Below are 16,194 nucleotides of genomic sequence, written 5' to 3'. Positions count from 1 at the left end.
TTTTACCTGTGAGCCACATTCAAATGTAAAAAGAGTTGGGGAGCAACACAAACATGAAAAAGTCCCTTGGGTGCCAAATAAGGGCTGTGATTGGCTATTTGGTAGCCCCTATGTTGACAGGCAGCCAACAAGGGGCTCTACTTGGCACTATACTTAGTTTTTATGCAATTAAAACTTGCTTTCAAGCTTGAAATTCAAAAATAAGCTCCTGCTTTGAGGACCCTGAGAGCAACATCCAAGGGGTTGGAGAGCAACATGTAGAGAGCTACTGGTTGGGGACCATTGGTCCAGACTGATCATGCTACTTTAGTTAAATCAGACTATCAATTAGATCACAACAGACATTCTGACTTGCAGCTTATTTCTAAATAAGAACTTGTTAAGCCTTATGCACTGCATATTCATGGCTCTGATTTGCTCAGTTTTCATATTGCATTTTCCATGACCCATGTGCTTCAAGCAGCGTATCACAGGGGCTCTGCTGGTTTGTAATGTAAAAGAGATGGTCTGACAGGTATATCTCTATTTGTCTATGTGAATTGTATGCAAATTAGCTGTGATCTGATTATTGTTTCGATGCAGTTGTATGCTGGTTTGACCATTGTCTTCTGGCAAGTTTATGCAACCGTTAACATTTGAATTTGAGTCACTTAAAAATTAGCGACAACAGATAATTTGTTTATGTTATCAAATTCATTGTTTTAAGTTCTTTATTTAAGTTGGGATTTTCTGCATTCCTCTATCTCTGTATCACACGCAGGGATCATTGCAGTGTCTTTGTAGGCAGATCACATAACTAGCTCTATGTCCTGCTCCTCTTTATAGAGCAGGACATAGAGCTGACCGAGTGCCTAATCCTCGCCCTACTACTTGCTCTCCCAACCCAGTAATGCTGTATTCCAGCCCAATGTGTGTGTGTGGGGGGGGGTTGGTAGGGGGCCCAGATTTTTACGTCATATTTTTTAGCCATATTAATTTTAAGGGTTTAGTTCTCCTTTAAAGGGGCTGTTCACCTTCCAAACACTTTTTCAGTTGAGTTGTTTTTTAGATTGTTCCCCAGAGAAAAATACTTTTTTCAATTACTTTCCATTATTTATTTTTTTACTGTTTTTCCAAAATCTAAGTTTAAAGTTTAATGTCCCTGTCTCTGGTGATTGAGTCTGGCAGCTCAGTAATTCAGGCGCAGACTCTGAACTGTTACAATTTTGCAACATTTAGTTGATACATTTCTCAGCAGCATCTGTGGGATCTTAGCAACTATTGTATCAATTCTAACAGCTGCCTGTAATGAAACTCAGGGATTTTGCTCTGCAGGGAGAAAGATAAGAAATGTATTGACTAAATATATCAATATGGAACATTTAGAGAGTTCCGACCCACCCCCCTCCCAGAGCTGCTTTAGAAAGGTGAAAACATGAGACTTATACAATATTAGAAAAACGGGCACACATAGAAAAATGTTTTGGAAGGTGAACCCCTTAAAGGAGAATGAAAGGGGTACCAAGGCATTGGTTATCCATGTGCCAAGTCAAATGATTGGAGAAGGCGATGGCCCAGCATTCCATTTTGCTGATGCTTTAATATTATTATTGGCCCTATAAAATGTTCAAAACGGCACAATTTTAAGCAGTTTCCTGTCTCAATAAAAAATGAATGCATAAAAAAATAAATTGTATTTTCCGTATTTGATTTGCCATTCTTTATACAATTAATTTCTCAGAAACATGGAAGGGTCATATTATGGAACAGTGGACCAACCGCACCAAATGGGTCACCCGTCCCAACCCATGATGAATGCATATCCTGGTGAGCAATTACCAATCATTTCCTTCTTGTGATACACTCTCACTAAAATAAGGTCAGACCTGTACCTAGTGCAGGGAACCAATCCAACATAACACATGTAGTAGGGATTGACTGGAGGTGTGGTTGGAATTGGGGACATTTCCATTGTTTTCCCTACCAAGTTTTTAACGTAAGATTGGCGTTGAGTACAAAAATCCAAAAGAAGTATGGGGGGGGGTGCTTCTAAAGAAGAAAATGGCCAAAGACTTTATACAGGTGATGGAACTCCCATCCCAAAGTGCCTTTACAGCTGGTATAACGATTAGCATCTACCTATGTTTGTAGGTCCTTTTTAAGCCTGAAGGCACTTGATTGTACACCCTAAGGGTCAGGGCACACAGGCAGATTCAGGCAGTTTCCTGCAACTTCGGTCGACTTCGGAAAATGAATCGCCATTCTACCGACGATTTACATTTAAGACAGTGGGAAGGCAAGAGAGGCAGTTCAGGGAGATTAGTCGCCCCGACGAAGAGGGATTGGTCGCGGGGTGACTAATCTCCCTGAATCTGCCTTTGTGCCCTGACCCTAAAAAAGCTTTTCATACACTTCTACATTTTATTAGATGTAGATGAGTTCCACCATTAAGATTATAACATAACTATTTTCAGGAGATTATTGCTGGTATTTTCATAAGAGTGCTACCCATTATAGTCATTAACTGTGTCAAATTCATTCCCACCACAGCAGAAATGCCTTTGCTGCATTAGGAGGTGAATTAGCCACCCAAAAAGTTAAAATGGTACAATAGGTCACTCAGAAATATATCCATTATTACTTTCCATCCATGCCATGCCCCACAGAAATGTAGGTGACTGGAAGACATGTATGCACTCCCACACCAAGAAATCCACAAGTGGCTACCACCTAAAATTACGGTGGATTTTCTTAAATCTTGGTATAAAGTGAATTAGAATTTATTTTTTTTTGTTAACAAATCCATATGTTCCACTGTGTCTTTCTCTCCTTTCCAAACCCTTCCTCTTCCCATGCCAGGTGTGAACACAATGTATGCTCCTCCACCTTCTCAGCCAATGGGTGCGGCTCCTTTTGTGGCTCCAGTAAATCCGTATCCAAATAATCTAAACAGCAATTTTGCTGCACCTCATTATCCACCGGTTGGAATGGATAATCCCTCCGTGCCTCTCCTTAGTGCAGGTGCACTTGGCCCGACTGCTCCTTCATCTGACATGTTTGGTCCTGTTCCTGGCTATGAAGGAATGAACACTGGTGATAACAGTAAGTGACCCAAGTCATGCATTCTTTAACTTTTTTTGGTTCTCTAGACTTAATCCTATAGTGAAGGGTAGAACAGCCGTCCTACAGGAAGAAGAGTATAGAGGACCATGTGGGGTCTTCCTTTAAATATCATATGTCATATCAGCCATATGTCAAACAGAATATTTGCTGTTTAATTAGACTGAGAGTCATGTCAGAACCTATTTGAAATAGAAGTAGCAGCATTTCTATGAGAGCATTTCTATGTTCCTATCAGTACAATGTGGAATCGTGTTACGTAGGTCTTAAATGTCTTAAATAATAATCCATTTACATCAGTTTATGAAGACCATAACCACGGCACGTTGGATATGTACCTGATGTACAGATAATACATGGCTAGAACTTGCTGAGTCTCTGAGGTTTCCTCCTTTAACCATGATTAGTGATAAGGCGTATAAACTAGACAGGCGCGAATTTCCACGTTTTGCCGCCAGCGAATAAATTTGAAAATTCACTGGTAAAGAATCTGTTGCGACGGAAAAAAATTGTTGTGTGTCAATAGTAGTGCGCATAAAGAATTGACGGACGTTAAAATTATTCAGATGTCCGTTGACTTTAATGCATTTGGACAAAAAAGTCGCGCATATAGAAATTATTTTCATGCTTATTGACTTCAATGCGTTTGACTAATTTTTTGGCATTTTGCGGTAAGTTCGCAAATTTTTCGGCGAAGCAAAACCGCACAGATTCGCCCATTAATAACCATGACCCCATATTTGAGTAGCTTGGCCTGTCCTGCCAATTAATATAACCCCCGTACTGAAATTTATATACCAGAAGACAATCCCTCACTGCAATCTAATTAGCCCAATGTAGTGAAGACAAACTTTGCGTGACTGGACTCTAAACAAGGCTGGATGGCTTAATCAACTTCAGAGCCACACATGGTGCAGAGCATCTGCTTCTACTTTACAATGTCTCCATTGTTAATATGTTTCTTTTATTTTGGTAGGTAACTGTATATTTTTCTTACGAGAAATACTGATTTTATTTATTTATTTCCAGGTGGCAGGTTCCTACCACCTCCCCCTCCAGCCTTGATCCCAGGTCCTGCTCGGCCGTCTCCTGAAAACGCAGAATGGGCGTAAGATTCACTAGAATTGTCGCTTACCACTTTATTTGTCTTTACTGTTAAAGTGGCCATAGACACACAGAACCTATCGTACGAATTGAGGATTCGTTTGGCAACATCGCCAAACGAGAGGATCTTTGCATCTATGGCCACCTTTAGTCGGGTGCTTGTGCTATATCTGTTAATGTTGTTCTTTGTTGAGGCTTCTGAATGGAACAAGTTTGTGTTCCTGATAGATCCAATAGGGTCATTAAAAAATCACAACTATAGTAATGCTATAGTGTTACTTAATTACAGTGTGAATTGTACATGTAGAAATCAGTTATGTAAACTTTTATTAAGAGCTGTTTATAAAACAAATGTTTATACAGGTATGGGATTTTTTATCAGGAAACCTATTATCCAGAAAGCTTCAGATTACAGGAAGGCCATCTTCATTAGACTTAAGTTTAAGCAGATAATTCAAAATATTGCTTTTTTCTCTGTAAAAATAAAACTGTACTAACCATGTACTAAGATAATAGTAAATACTTATTGGAGACAGGTCCTGCAGAGCCTGGGAAGGCAGCAGTCCTGGGTGTGCAGTAGTGATGTGCGGGGTCAGGATTTCCCTCGACTCCCACCCGACCCTAACGTTTTTAAAGTTATTTGAAAGTGGAATTGCAGTTGAAAGCAGTATTGGTTTATCTCCTAAAGTAATCACGTGTATACTGAATGCATAAAAACATGTATAGAGTAAAAGAAGCAAAAATGTAATCATCAAATCACTTTGAATCAAGAATTTATCATGTGGCAGCTATTATTTTTCATAGTTGGTTGTATTTCCACTGATAAAATGGAAACTACTCATGTAAAGGGACAGAGCACCTCATATGTATCTCAAAGGCAAAGACGCCTCCTTTAATCCACAGTCTGCCAACTAGTGATGGGCGAATTTCTCCCGTTTCCAGCGAAATTTGCAAAACAGTGAAAAATTAGCGAAGCGCGAATTTTGACGCCCATGCCAATTATGACGCCCGCATCCATTCACTACTGTCCAACCCATATCTGCAGTTGCTACCCACAGTGATCTATTTGTGCACAGCATGTTTAGTCTTCCTTCTTCTGCAGGATCCCCAATATTACAGAAGATGCTGCCAAAGAAGCCTTTCTACAGTACGCCAAGGAATCTTGTTGTTACGGCACCTCAGCAGCAAAAGAAATGGTATTCAAGGAGTTCAATCCCTTTAATACCTACAGGGTGAGTACTTCTCTTCAGTGATCTTCACTGTACCAATCCATTGCCAAATTGTAAAAATGTTGTAAGCACAACAAATTCCCAGTAGGTATCTAGTTTTATGGATTTGAACTAGTGCTGTCAAATTCTCAAGTGTCATATACAAAGTGAAAAAAACTATGGTTTTTGCACTGTGAAATAATCATTTGTCCAACAAATAATAATTTATTTATACAGACAGGCAAAATCAACATTTTTCTGGCATTTTTATTATGTCGGAGCCATTTTGGTGGAAAAAAAGGTTGTAAATACATTACAAAAATAGCAATGTCCCAAAAAATTGTTGATAGAGGTTGAAAAAATTATGCAAAATTGGTCTGTAAATAAGTCTATGCAAATATGACTTTTTCAGTTATCAACATTTTTGTGAATTCTCCCCAAAGAGTTGTACTGATTGCTGAATTAAATATATGGGACTCTGCTGTGCTCTGCACCTACCAACAGGGATGGGCGAATTTGACCCGTTTCGCTTCGCCAAAAATTCGCTGCCGGCAAAATGTCGCAGACGCCCATTAAAGTCTATGGGCGTCAAAAAAATTTGTCGCGCGGCGAAACTGTTTTGACGCGCGTCTTTTTTTTTTTTTGACGCACGCTGCCATACGAGTCTATGGGCGTCATTTTTTCGGCGAAACGAGGCGAAAAAATTCGCCCATCCCTACCTACCAATACTACTGGTAGGGCTTCCTGCATGGGCCCCAAGAAAAGCAATTTTGAACCCTGTATTGTGCCAGTGTCTGCAGCACTAGTAGGAAGGAATTTAAAAACAATACCATTTTGAGTCACAGATTGTAATCTATTTTTTTCACCTGATTACTTTTCAGTATCGACTGGAAACCTTCACAGAGGCGCGGGCATTTGACTGGCAGATAAAGCCGTTTGATGGTCAGTAGCAATGGCAGACTGAAATGAGTGTCCCTTTCACAGGATAAGCATTCAAGCCCACTCACAAAACACAATCGGCCATGTTTGCAGGATGCATCCTAAATTGTGTAACTCGCTGCAGGCTTTTGGGCTCCATTTTGGAGTTCAGAAACCTGGGCTCCTCTATCTAATACAAAGTAGACTGTGTTAGTCAATGCTGTATTGGTGAGGGGTGGGTGAGGGGAGACAGGTAGACTTCCCATACTAATCCTCTATCTTGCACATCATCCAGAGGCACAAGGTAGGGAGCTGCAGAAGGTGCAGCCTGAATTGAGGCCCTATAAGTGCAGGGCTTGGAAGCACCTTCTGACATTGCTCTCTGCAGTGAGTTCCACAATTTTGATCTGGGTGCATGTGCTTTGTAATTGAGCAATAATGGATATGCTCTTGAGCCCATTAGCGCTCTGGCACTTGCATCCCTAGGGTATTTAATGTACCCCTGTTGTCTTGATGTCACATAGAGCAACATGTCACAGCATTTGTTTCAATGGAAAATGGTTAAGGATCTAACAGAGTGACACAGAGTGAACCCATTGTCTAGCTAACTCGTGTAGGTATTACTGATAAATACATTGGAGTCAGTGATCCCAAAGGAAAAGCGTCAACAAGGCATGGTTCATAAAAACACTATTTACAGCTGTGTACAACTGAATGTCTGTCCTTCTTGTAGGTTGTAGTCCTATTAAGTCACAGTAGATCATTGACCATATAAAGGTAGGAGGTGTAGGCCAAGTACTCACTTTCAAGTCATGGAGCTCCAAGATGGCTGCTAATATCCTCATATTTGACATGAAGAATACATTACCTCTTAATATACACACATTTCCATGAATCATGTGAAACAAGTGCCATCACCAAGCCCAAATGAAAACTGATGACATCACTAAGTACTACTGTATTATATAGTGAATAAAGTACCCCCTTTTGTAAAATATAAGGATATTATAAGTTACCGAGGAGTTTCATGACCATATAAAAACACGAGGCCGAAGGCCGAGTGTTTTTATACAGGTCATGGAACTACGAGGTAACTTCTAATATCCTCATATTTTACAACTGGGGGTACTTTATTTATTATAATACACAAATTTCAATGAGTCATGTGACAAATGACATCAGAACTCACCGTTTATAACTGATGACATCAGAACTCACCGTTTATAAGGATATAATTTACAGGATATTCATGGCTTTTGTCTATTATATAAGGATATATCTTGCAGGTTATTCATAGCCCTTGTGTACTATAATAATATAAGTGTACCATCCTGTTTTATTCTCCAGGTCATTCAACTGATTTAGGGGCGTATGGACCTCCTCCACAGCCTTGGGATATTCCTGTGCCATGTTCAACTCTGTTTAAGGATGATGAGAAGAAAATGCCTGTTCCTGGCACCTCCTCTGTAAAGGTAACCGATAAATAATGTACTGTCACTCCTTGCAAGAAAGCGATTGGTTGCCATTCTAGTGTTCTAGCCTTTCTGTGCAGTGTCTAGCTATTATACATTCATATATTGTCTTTTATTTACAGACCTGTCCACAGTGCATGGGCATAGGCAAAACCGTCTGCACCAAATGTGCTGGAACTGGTCGGGTGAGTGGGTATAAATGGGTAGGGTAGAAAGACTATATTTCTATGAATGATGTGGTATAAAAAATAATTTTAAATACTTGATATCTTCTGCATGATGTATGGGAGTGACTATTTGGTAGATTCCGGTAGAAGCTTAGGTTGGTTTCCCACAGCTGAACTAACTGCACATCTCTGTCAAAACCACTGCTCCCTTTCCAACGTCTTACCACCTGCTAATAACATCAATTTTTGTTTCATGGTGGGGTAGCAGGTGAATTCTGGATAAACATTTAGCAGGTAGTGTGCAGGTTGTGGATTTGAGACAAGGGTGTAGGTCTAGCAAATGAGACAGGCCTGCCCCCTTGAAAAAAGCCTGAAACGTCACTGCTATTTGTTTATCCTGAAATAAGCCCTTTTGGAATAAAGGCCTTTTAAGAATTTACCTCAAGTGTGGTGCTGTCTGTTTATCGAAATAGGCCTGCCCCCTTGGAAAGAAAAATGTTCAACCCCTGGGATCCCACCAATAACAACTGGAAGTGACACATTCAACATCCCCATGAGGAGCCCCATTGCCAATTAATTCCATATTATCCAGTTTATTTAATAAATATGCATTAGCCCATTTTTTTTAAAACATATGCACATATTTAAGATAAACATCGCTTTTAGGATAACATCTCATGCAAACCATAAGCCATATAGTTGGACACAGTACTTGGTGATGTCATAGGTTTTAATTGGTGCTTAATGATGTCACTGCTGGTGAGCCTTATGCCTTTTATATGTTTATGAATCTCCTCTGTCACTAGTATATTTTATAATCAAAATAACATTATTCCTTATATTAGAGGTATGTGTAGTGTTTTTATTTGTCAGATATGTGCTGCAGTAAATGCTTTTGTAAAGATTTTAAAGACTCGCATTGGGGTAAATACACTTTCAGCACCATTACAAGGGTAACTCACTCTCATTATAAATTAATTTTGTATAGAGTAAGGCCACACGAGGAGATTTGGGGAGATTTTGTCGCCTGGCGACTAATCACCTTGTCTTTTGAGCGACTATCTCCCCGAACTGCCTCTGCGGTTTTCCCCATAGGTTACAATGCAAAGTGGCCTGCGCTAATGCACACGCGGCGATGCGTTTTCAATAGTCGCCCAAAGTTGCCTCACTGAAAATCTCCCTGAATCTCCTCGTGTGGACTAGCCCTTAAGCCCAGGGCCAAACAGCAGATTTCTGTTGGCGTTTATACCCCATATAAAATGCTTAGGACCGCCCTATATTTCTACAGCCACATAGACACACACTTAGTAAACGCTCTGCTTCCAACATCTATTTATCTCAGATAACAGAGGGTAAAATGAGTATGACACAGATAAACAGTCTCCGCGCTAATAGATAAATATCTTATTGATAAATCGGCACATAACAATGAACAGCTCCATGGGCGTTACGGTGCCTGGATAATCATGCACCGTAAACACTTTGTCATCATGTCATTATTGCTTTTTGGCGCCATTATGATCTTTATAAGGGGTTGTTGTTTTGCAGTGTTTGCACTTCCTGAAGAAGGCTCGGGTTTAGGAGTTGAAATATAATCACAATTTTTTTGTTTTTAAAAGACCTGTGAGTGCGGTTTATTTGTCCTACTGGCACAGCTTGCAGATTTAGCATTGTTCTTCACCTTGTTCCCAAGATTTTTGTAATCCCCTCACATAGACCTCCTTTTGTGCTTGTAATCCTACAAGGGGTGTGACCAGCCATAAGCAGCTGAACCTAAAAAAGCTGGATAGCTATTATGTGTAAAACTTTTGAAGAAATTTCAAGCAAGAGCATTTTGCTTTATCTTTGTATTTTTTATCCAAAATCGATACAGGTGAAGTGCACTTGGTGTCATGGGACAGGAAAACATGTAGATGATGAACAGTGCTCCACCTGTAGCGGCAATGGAACTGAAAGGTGATCATTAAATTCAGCCCCCCAGGGCTCCTCTATTCTAACCTGTCAGCTCACCAGTGCTGGGGATTCTAACTACAGGCACATCATTTTATTTATTTCTTGACACCATATTTATTCAATGGGGCAGTCTAACTTGTGGTTTAGATGCATGACCACTGCACTTCCACTAAGATCATGTATGAAACTTGTGTGGCTTATCCATCCTACAATTTGTTTTCAAGTCTCTGTCCTTCTGGTTCTAGCCAAAAGTACTTTTTGCATTTTGTTAATTGTCTAGTCTGGTTGCCTACATTTTTTCTACAATTTTTCTTATTTGCTCTCCTTGCATGATGGCAAGTCTTAAGGAATGGCTGCCCTCTTATTGCTTGACACTTGAAAAATCCCACTTAAAAGAGGGATGTGTTACATGTGTAGTTGAGCAATAGTTGAAGAGCTTAAGGTTGGCTATTTTGCATTGTGTTTGCTTTTAGGTTTTTTTAATGCTCCAAAACCAAATATATGTCTACTTCTCCACCTACAGCTGTAGATCATGTAGTGGTGCAATGCAGTGTTGCGAAGGATGCTCTGGCAAGGGGAAAGTTGTGAACTACATTCAACTGACCGTCACATGGTAAAGTCTCTACTCTACTAGATCAAAATTAAATTTGGAAGGCGCACACCCGTTAGCATGCTGAGGTGCTAATCCAAGGGGGGCTGCCCAATCATAGCCTCCTAAAACATGTCATAGAAAAAGATATATCTATGGATTGCACAATCAGACAAGGTACGAGGGGGGGGAGGTGCATGCGAAGCTGGGGGCCCGGAGGGAGCTTTACAATATGGGTGGGGGTGGCAGGGGCCCCTGAGACAGCAGCCCCGTTGGGCCCTGGGCCCCCCAGTCCAACCCTGTATCTAAATCAAACTATATGCCATCTAGTAGAGTAGAAAAAGATATATCTATGGATTGCACAATCAGACTTATATAAATGAATCAAAATTTATTGTATCATATTATTAAAAACTTACAAACATCATAGAAAAACCGATGCGTTTCGACCAACGCGTCGGTTTTTCTATGATGTTTGTAAGTTTTTAATAGTATGATACAATAAATTTTGATTCATTTATATAAGTCTGATTGTGCAATCCATAGATATATCTTTTTCTACTCTACTAGATGGCATATAGTTTGATTTAGATACAGGGTTGGACTGGGGGGCCCAGGGCCCAACGGGGCTGCTGTCTCAGGGGCCCCTGCCACCCCCACCCATATTGTAAAGCTCCCTCCGGGCCCCCAGCTTCGCATGCACCTCCCCCCCCCTCGTACCTTGTGCGACCAGGCCAGGAGGAGAACATTCAGGGCAGCAGTCACAGAGAGTCTGGGTCGGCGGGACCCACCAGGTTTTTTCCCAGCGTCCCACCGGCCCAGTCCGCCCCTGTTTAAATATATCATCAATTTGGGTTTCTTGTTACATGGTGTCCTTTAATGTTACTCTGCAAGTGGGAGAAGTTAGTGGACACAAATCATGCTCTATAGTCCTCAATAATTCAAGGTTCACAAATATATTTTGTTCTCTTAAAACAAATGTTCTCTTAGAAAAAGAGATATAAACAAAATAAAGGTACATCAACATCCATTAACTGGTGAGAAGCAACATCTTTGTTGATATTCACACCATGATATACTATAGTCCTCTATTGGTGCCATACAGACAGTGTCAACAAGGGGCTTGTTCTTCTGCTTTATTTGTCCTACCTTTTTTGGAACAATATTGGATTGCAGTTACGTTGGGAGGTTAAGGGGGTTACTATCACGGTTGTTTTCTCATGTGGTAGGGATGTTTGGGCTTTTTAGTTGGTAGTACACGGTGCTAGTTTTTGGGAATGATGCCCACAACAGCTTTAAAGTTTAATTTTATTTGAATTATTTTTGTTTTTTGTTGAACCAAAGATTTATAGAGAACAACATTACAGGGATTTACAATGGGCCACAAGAAATCACTGAAGGCATAAAAAGACACTGCTGTAATTTCTACTTATAGTAATTTTGTACTCAACAAACTGTGTATTGATTTTCAGTGATCGCATACCCTGCCGCTTAAATATGCTATGGGAAATATTCCTATTCCTATTTTTCACCTTTTTTCCAGCTGGAACTTACATGCCACTTGATTTTTTTTCCATTGACTTTAATAGATTACTGTGTAAGATTAGAAAACTTGGACTTGCATGAATAACTAGCAGTAATGCACTAAGTTTAAGACTCCCCAGTAAATCCACAGTAAATTATCCACACAACTTCATACATTTGCTGTTTATTTGACACAACTTTTTACACTTGATTTTTTGGAGTTAATTATTTTAAGCAGTATGATAAATAAGTAGGTGTTTTTAGGTGGTGAAAAAGGAGGCTTGCTAGGCTTTAAGTGGTGCATAAAGAACAATGTGCAAGTTAATAAGGCATTTAGGACAAGGATAGTGAGAATAGGATGTAATTTGCAATGATCTTCACTTTTTTTTGTGCCCCTATAGGAGAAATAACATATTTGAGTTTGTTGCTGATCACAACTCAGATTTTCCTACTGATAACTTCAAGAAGGTGACAGGAGAGAAGATTTTCACAGATGAGCAACACTTGGTAAGAAAAATGTAAAGGGTCAGAACATACTCTGGTTATTCTAAGATATTGTAGAACAAAAATCACCAAGAGATCAGGGGCCTGTGGTCAGGCTTCAGTTTCCATCTTTCCTCTGTTTGTCCTCTGTGTAAACTGCAGCTGGAAAGCCACATACTTTTTCTTGCCATGTACAAAAAAAGTACAGATATGTCTAACTTAAGGACATGGGCTATGGCTATATAAAGACATTTTCCTTTCAAGGGCAGAAATCCTCACCCAACCTGATCAGCTGGAAGTACTGCTAAGCTGCCAACACAAGATGAATTTGACTTGGGTTGATTTGGTCAACTTTTTTACAAATTGCCCATAGCTGATTATATTGAAGAATACAAATCAATATTCATCTATCATCTATCTATCTATCTATCTATCTATCTATCTATCATCTATCATCTATCTACTGTATCTATCTATCTATCTATCTATCTATCTATCTATCTATCTATCTATCTATCTATCTATCTATCTATCTATCTATCTATCTATCTACTGTATCTATCTATCTACCATCCATCTCTCTACCTATCTATCTATTGCTCTATCTGTCTATCTGTCTATAGGTCTATTTATTTATCTATCTATCTATGTCTATCTATATCTATCTATCTATCTATCTATCTATCTATCTGTCTGTCTGTCTGTCTGTCTGTCTGTCTATATCTACCTATCTATCAATAGTGTCAGACTGGCCCACAGGAATACCAGGAAAAGTCCTGGTGGGCCCAGGTGTCAGTGGGTCTCTTGTTTCTAAACATTTGGCCTATTTCATGGCAATTCCCTATTTCTATGAATTTCTAACTATTTATTCTAAATAGTTAGAATAATAGATTACAGCATGTAAAGAAAAGAGACTAGGAAAATAGAGGTTGAGTGAGGAGAGGAAGAAAATAGTACTGAGGGTGGGCCCCTGGTATAAAAACTTTTGGTGGGCCCCTGGTCTAAGGTTTTCTGGTGGGCCCCTGGTGTCCCAGTGTGACACTGCTATCTATCTATCTACCGTATCTATCTATCTATCTGTCTGTCTGTCTATCTATCTATCTATCTATCTATCTATCTATCTATCTATCTGTCTGTCTGTCTGTCTGTCTGTCTGTCTGTCTGTCTGTCTATCTACCGTATCTATCTATCTATCTGTCTATCTATCTATCTATCTATCGTATCTATCTATCTATCTACTGTATCTGTCTGTCTGTCTGTCTGTCTGTCTGTCTGTCTATCGTAATGAATGTCAAAACACTGTATTCTAATAAAACATAAGCATTAATAATGGGAATTTTTACATGTTCTTGTTATTTATAACTTAGGTACCTCCACTAGTCACTTTCCCCAAACAATCCATTAATAAAGCTTCTCAGGATGGACAGAATGAACATTATTCCAAATTTAATTCTACAAGCAGAATACTAAAACAAGTAAGTGCTATTAAAGGTTTTGTTTCTTTTATTAAATATCAAATAACTGCAATTCTGCCTATCATGATTATATAAACAGTATCTGTAAAAAAAAATTTGCCTGCGTCAAAAAATTTTGGACACGTGTCCGCAAAGTCGCTCGCCTCAAAACTGACGCGTCGACTATTTGTCCAAAATTCGACGCGGGTGTCAATTTCGATTTTCAATATTTTTTCGCAAATTTTTTGTGAGAATTTTATCCATCACTGGTTCAGACAATAGACTGACTTCTTTTTTTCACCCCCACAGAGACAAACCATTGAGTTGCTGCCACTCACTAAAGTGAATTACACCTGGAAAGGAAATCCATACTCGTACTTTGTCTATGGCAGAGAGAACAAGGTTTACACAACAAACTATCCACAGAAGTGCTGCTGCGTCTTGCTCTAGAACCTCTACTAAACACCACATATATCTATCTTGTGTGCATATAACTCAACATTGTGTCTCAATTTACAATTTATTATAGTCTTTCATACATTATGGGGCAGATTTATCAAGAGTCGAAGTGAAAATTTGAATTTTCGAGTTTTTCAAGTAGAATTCGACGAGGGAATAGTTAAAATTAGATTTCAAATTCGATTTTTGAAATTTATCATGTACTAGCCCTTTTAAGAACTCTAATTCTACTATTCACCACCTTAAACCTGCCGAATTGCTGTTTTAGCCTATGTGGGACGTCCTGGGATCAATTTGGAGTTGCTTGCAGCCTTCCATCAGAGGAAAAAACTCGATTTGAATTTGATCTGAGTTTGCGGGTTGATCCCATTCACCCAAGTTTGAAAAATTGTTTGTCGAGTTTCGAGTTCAAGGGAGTTTATGGGTGTTTTTACAAACTCCCATTAACTCTTAATTCGACCGTTGATAAATCTGCCCCTATGTGTGTGTGTGTGTGTGTGTGTGTATGTATATGCGGGAGGACTAACCATATAGAAAATTCATATAAGAAATTCATATAAGAAATCCATATTTTTTTTATATCTTGTATTCCTGTTAAAACTATCATTTGCAATCTCATTTATTAGAGGTTAAAGAATTGCTAAAAATCAGCACCATGTTTTTTCAAGAAAGCGCAATGTTTTTTTCAAGTTTTTTTCAAGTTTTCGCTCAATTTTATAGAGTCTTTTCCAGCACCAACTTTTCCGAATTTTTTTTATTGATAAATAATTTAATGGGAGTTTAAGTGACATAAGTGGATTGGAGTTTGGTTGAGCTTGGTTTAATAAAAAGATGAGATAAATTAGAATTTTAGTAAATAACATTAAAACCAAACAAGCTGTATAAAGATCACTCAGCGCTGATAAAGTTTGTATCTGGTTTAGAGAGGCTCTCTGGATCGGTTCAACGTTCTTTGTGTGAGCTTTGTAAGGGGAAATGCTGTGGGTTGGCATCTGGTATGGTGAGTCTCTGTAAACAAGTCCCATTTCCATTGGAAGGGACAATGTTTTTTTTTTTAAGAGAAAGGCAAAATATTTAACAATGGAGTTCAGAATGTTATGCCCACCATTTATAGTATTGTTGTATAATGACACACTGTATACATTTATAAAATTTGCTGCATGATCAACAATAACAGCTGAAGAGTACCAGATCTTAACCAATATAGCTATACCACCCATTGCCCTGAGAATATAATACAGTACTGTTTAATTGCATATCATATACATGAGGTATAATGGGTGTGGCTGGAGCAGATTGAGGGCATGGAAGTTAGTCAATAGAAAATGGCATTTAACAAGAGGATATACATTATTGTGAATTGGGTAAACAAGATATTGTAATAGTCTAAAGTATTAAAAACTGTTTTTAATGCCATAGTCCTAATGAATTCCAGTAATTAATAAACACAGGTTGTGCAGAAACTCTCCATACGTCTTTTTCTAAATTTATTGAAAGCATTGTGCACACTCGCCATCTTAATCGGTATTACGTCCTATTTCATTGGTTTGCTTTGATTGGCCGTCCCAAGTATGTTCTCTGGAAGCTAAACACTGGGTCACAGCGCCAAGGATGGTGACTGAGCCGGGATCTTGTAAGGTCAAACAGTACTTGCAATTGTTGCCATTTCAGGATGGAATCCCTGGGCTCAGTGAGAGCAGCCATTGATCCAAAGGACTAGTTATGCTCTCTGGACATCAGTCACAGTGTCGGACTGGCCCACAG

At 39.1% G+C, this 16,194-nt stretch overlaps 1 protein-coding gene across 5 annotated transcripts in view; it reads left to right on the top strand.

Annotated features, from left to right (window-relative positions):
- Positions 1-15,898, top strand: part of ssuh2.L (ssu-2 homolog L homeolog) — a 31,282-nt gene extending 15,384 nt beyond the window's left edge. For 4 of the 5 annotated variants that reach the window (XM_018259022.2, XM_018259026.2, XM_018259024.2 and 1 more), the window contains 12 exons: positions 1,721-1,806; positions 2,839-3,081; positions 4,129-4,207; positions 5,306-5,435; positions 6,293-6,353; positions 7,677-7,801; positions 7,924-7,986; positions 9,842-9,924; positions 10,445-10,534; positions 12,436-12,541; positions 13,885-13,992; positions 14,281-15,898. In XM_018259022.2, coding sequence (XP_018114511.1) covers positions 1,725-1,806; positions 2,839-3,081; positions 4,129-4,207; positions 5,306-5,435; positions 6,293-6,353; positions 7,677-7,801; positions 7,924-7,986; positions 9,842-9,924; positions 10,445-10,534; positions 12,436-12,541; positions 13,885-13,992; positions 14,281-14,421 — 1,311 coding nt within the window. In that variant the 5' untranslated portion in view covers positions 1,721-1,724 and the 3' untranslated portion in view covers positions 14,422-15,898. The remainder of the gene's footprint in view (positions 1-1,720; positions 1,807-2,838; positions 3,082-4,128; positions 4,208-5,305; positions 5,436-6,292; positions 6,354-7,676; positions 7,802-7,923; positions 7,987-9,841; positions 9,925-10,444; positions 10,535-12,435; positions 12,542-13,884; positions 13,993-14,280) is intronic. The other variant, XM_018259027.2, reaches the window with a different exon arrangement.
- The last annotated feature ends 296 nt before the right edge of the window (positions 15,899-16,194 follow it).

The sequence above is a fragment of the Xenopus laevis genome, chromosome 4L, assembly GCF_017654675.1.
Source record: "Xenopus laevis strain J_2021 chromosome 4L, Xenopus_laevis_v10.1, whole genome shotgun sequence".
NCBI lineage: Eukaryota > Metazoa > Chordata > Amphibia > Anura > Pipidae > Xenopus > Xenopus laevis.
Note: the sequence above shows the minus strand (reverse complement) of the source record. Positions and strands in the feature narration are given on the sequence as shown.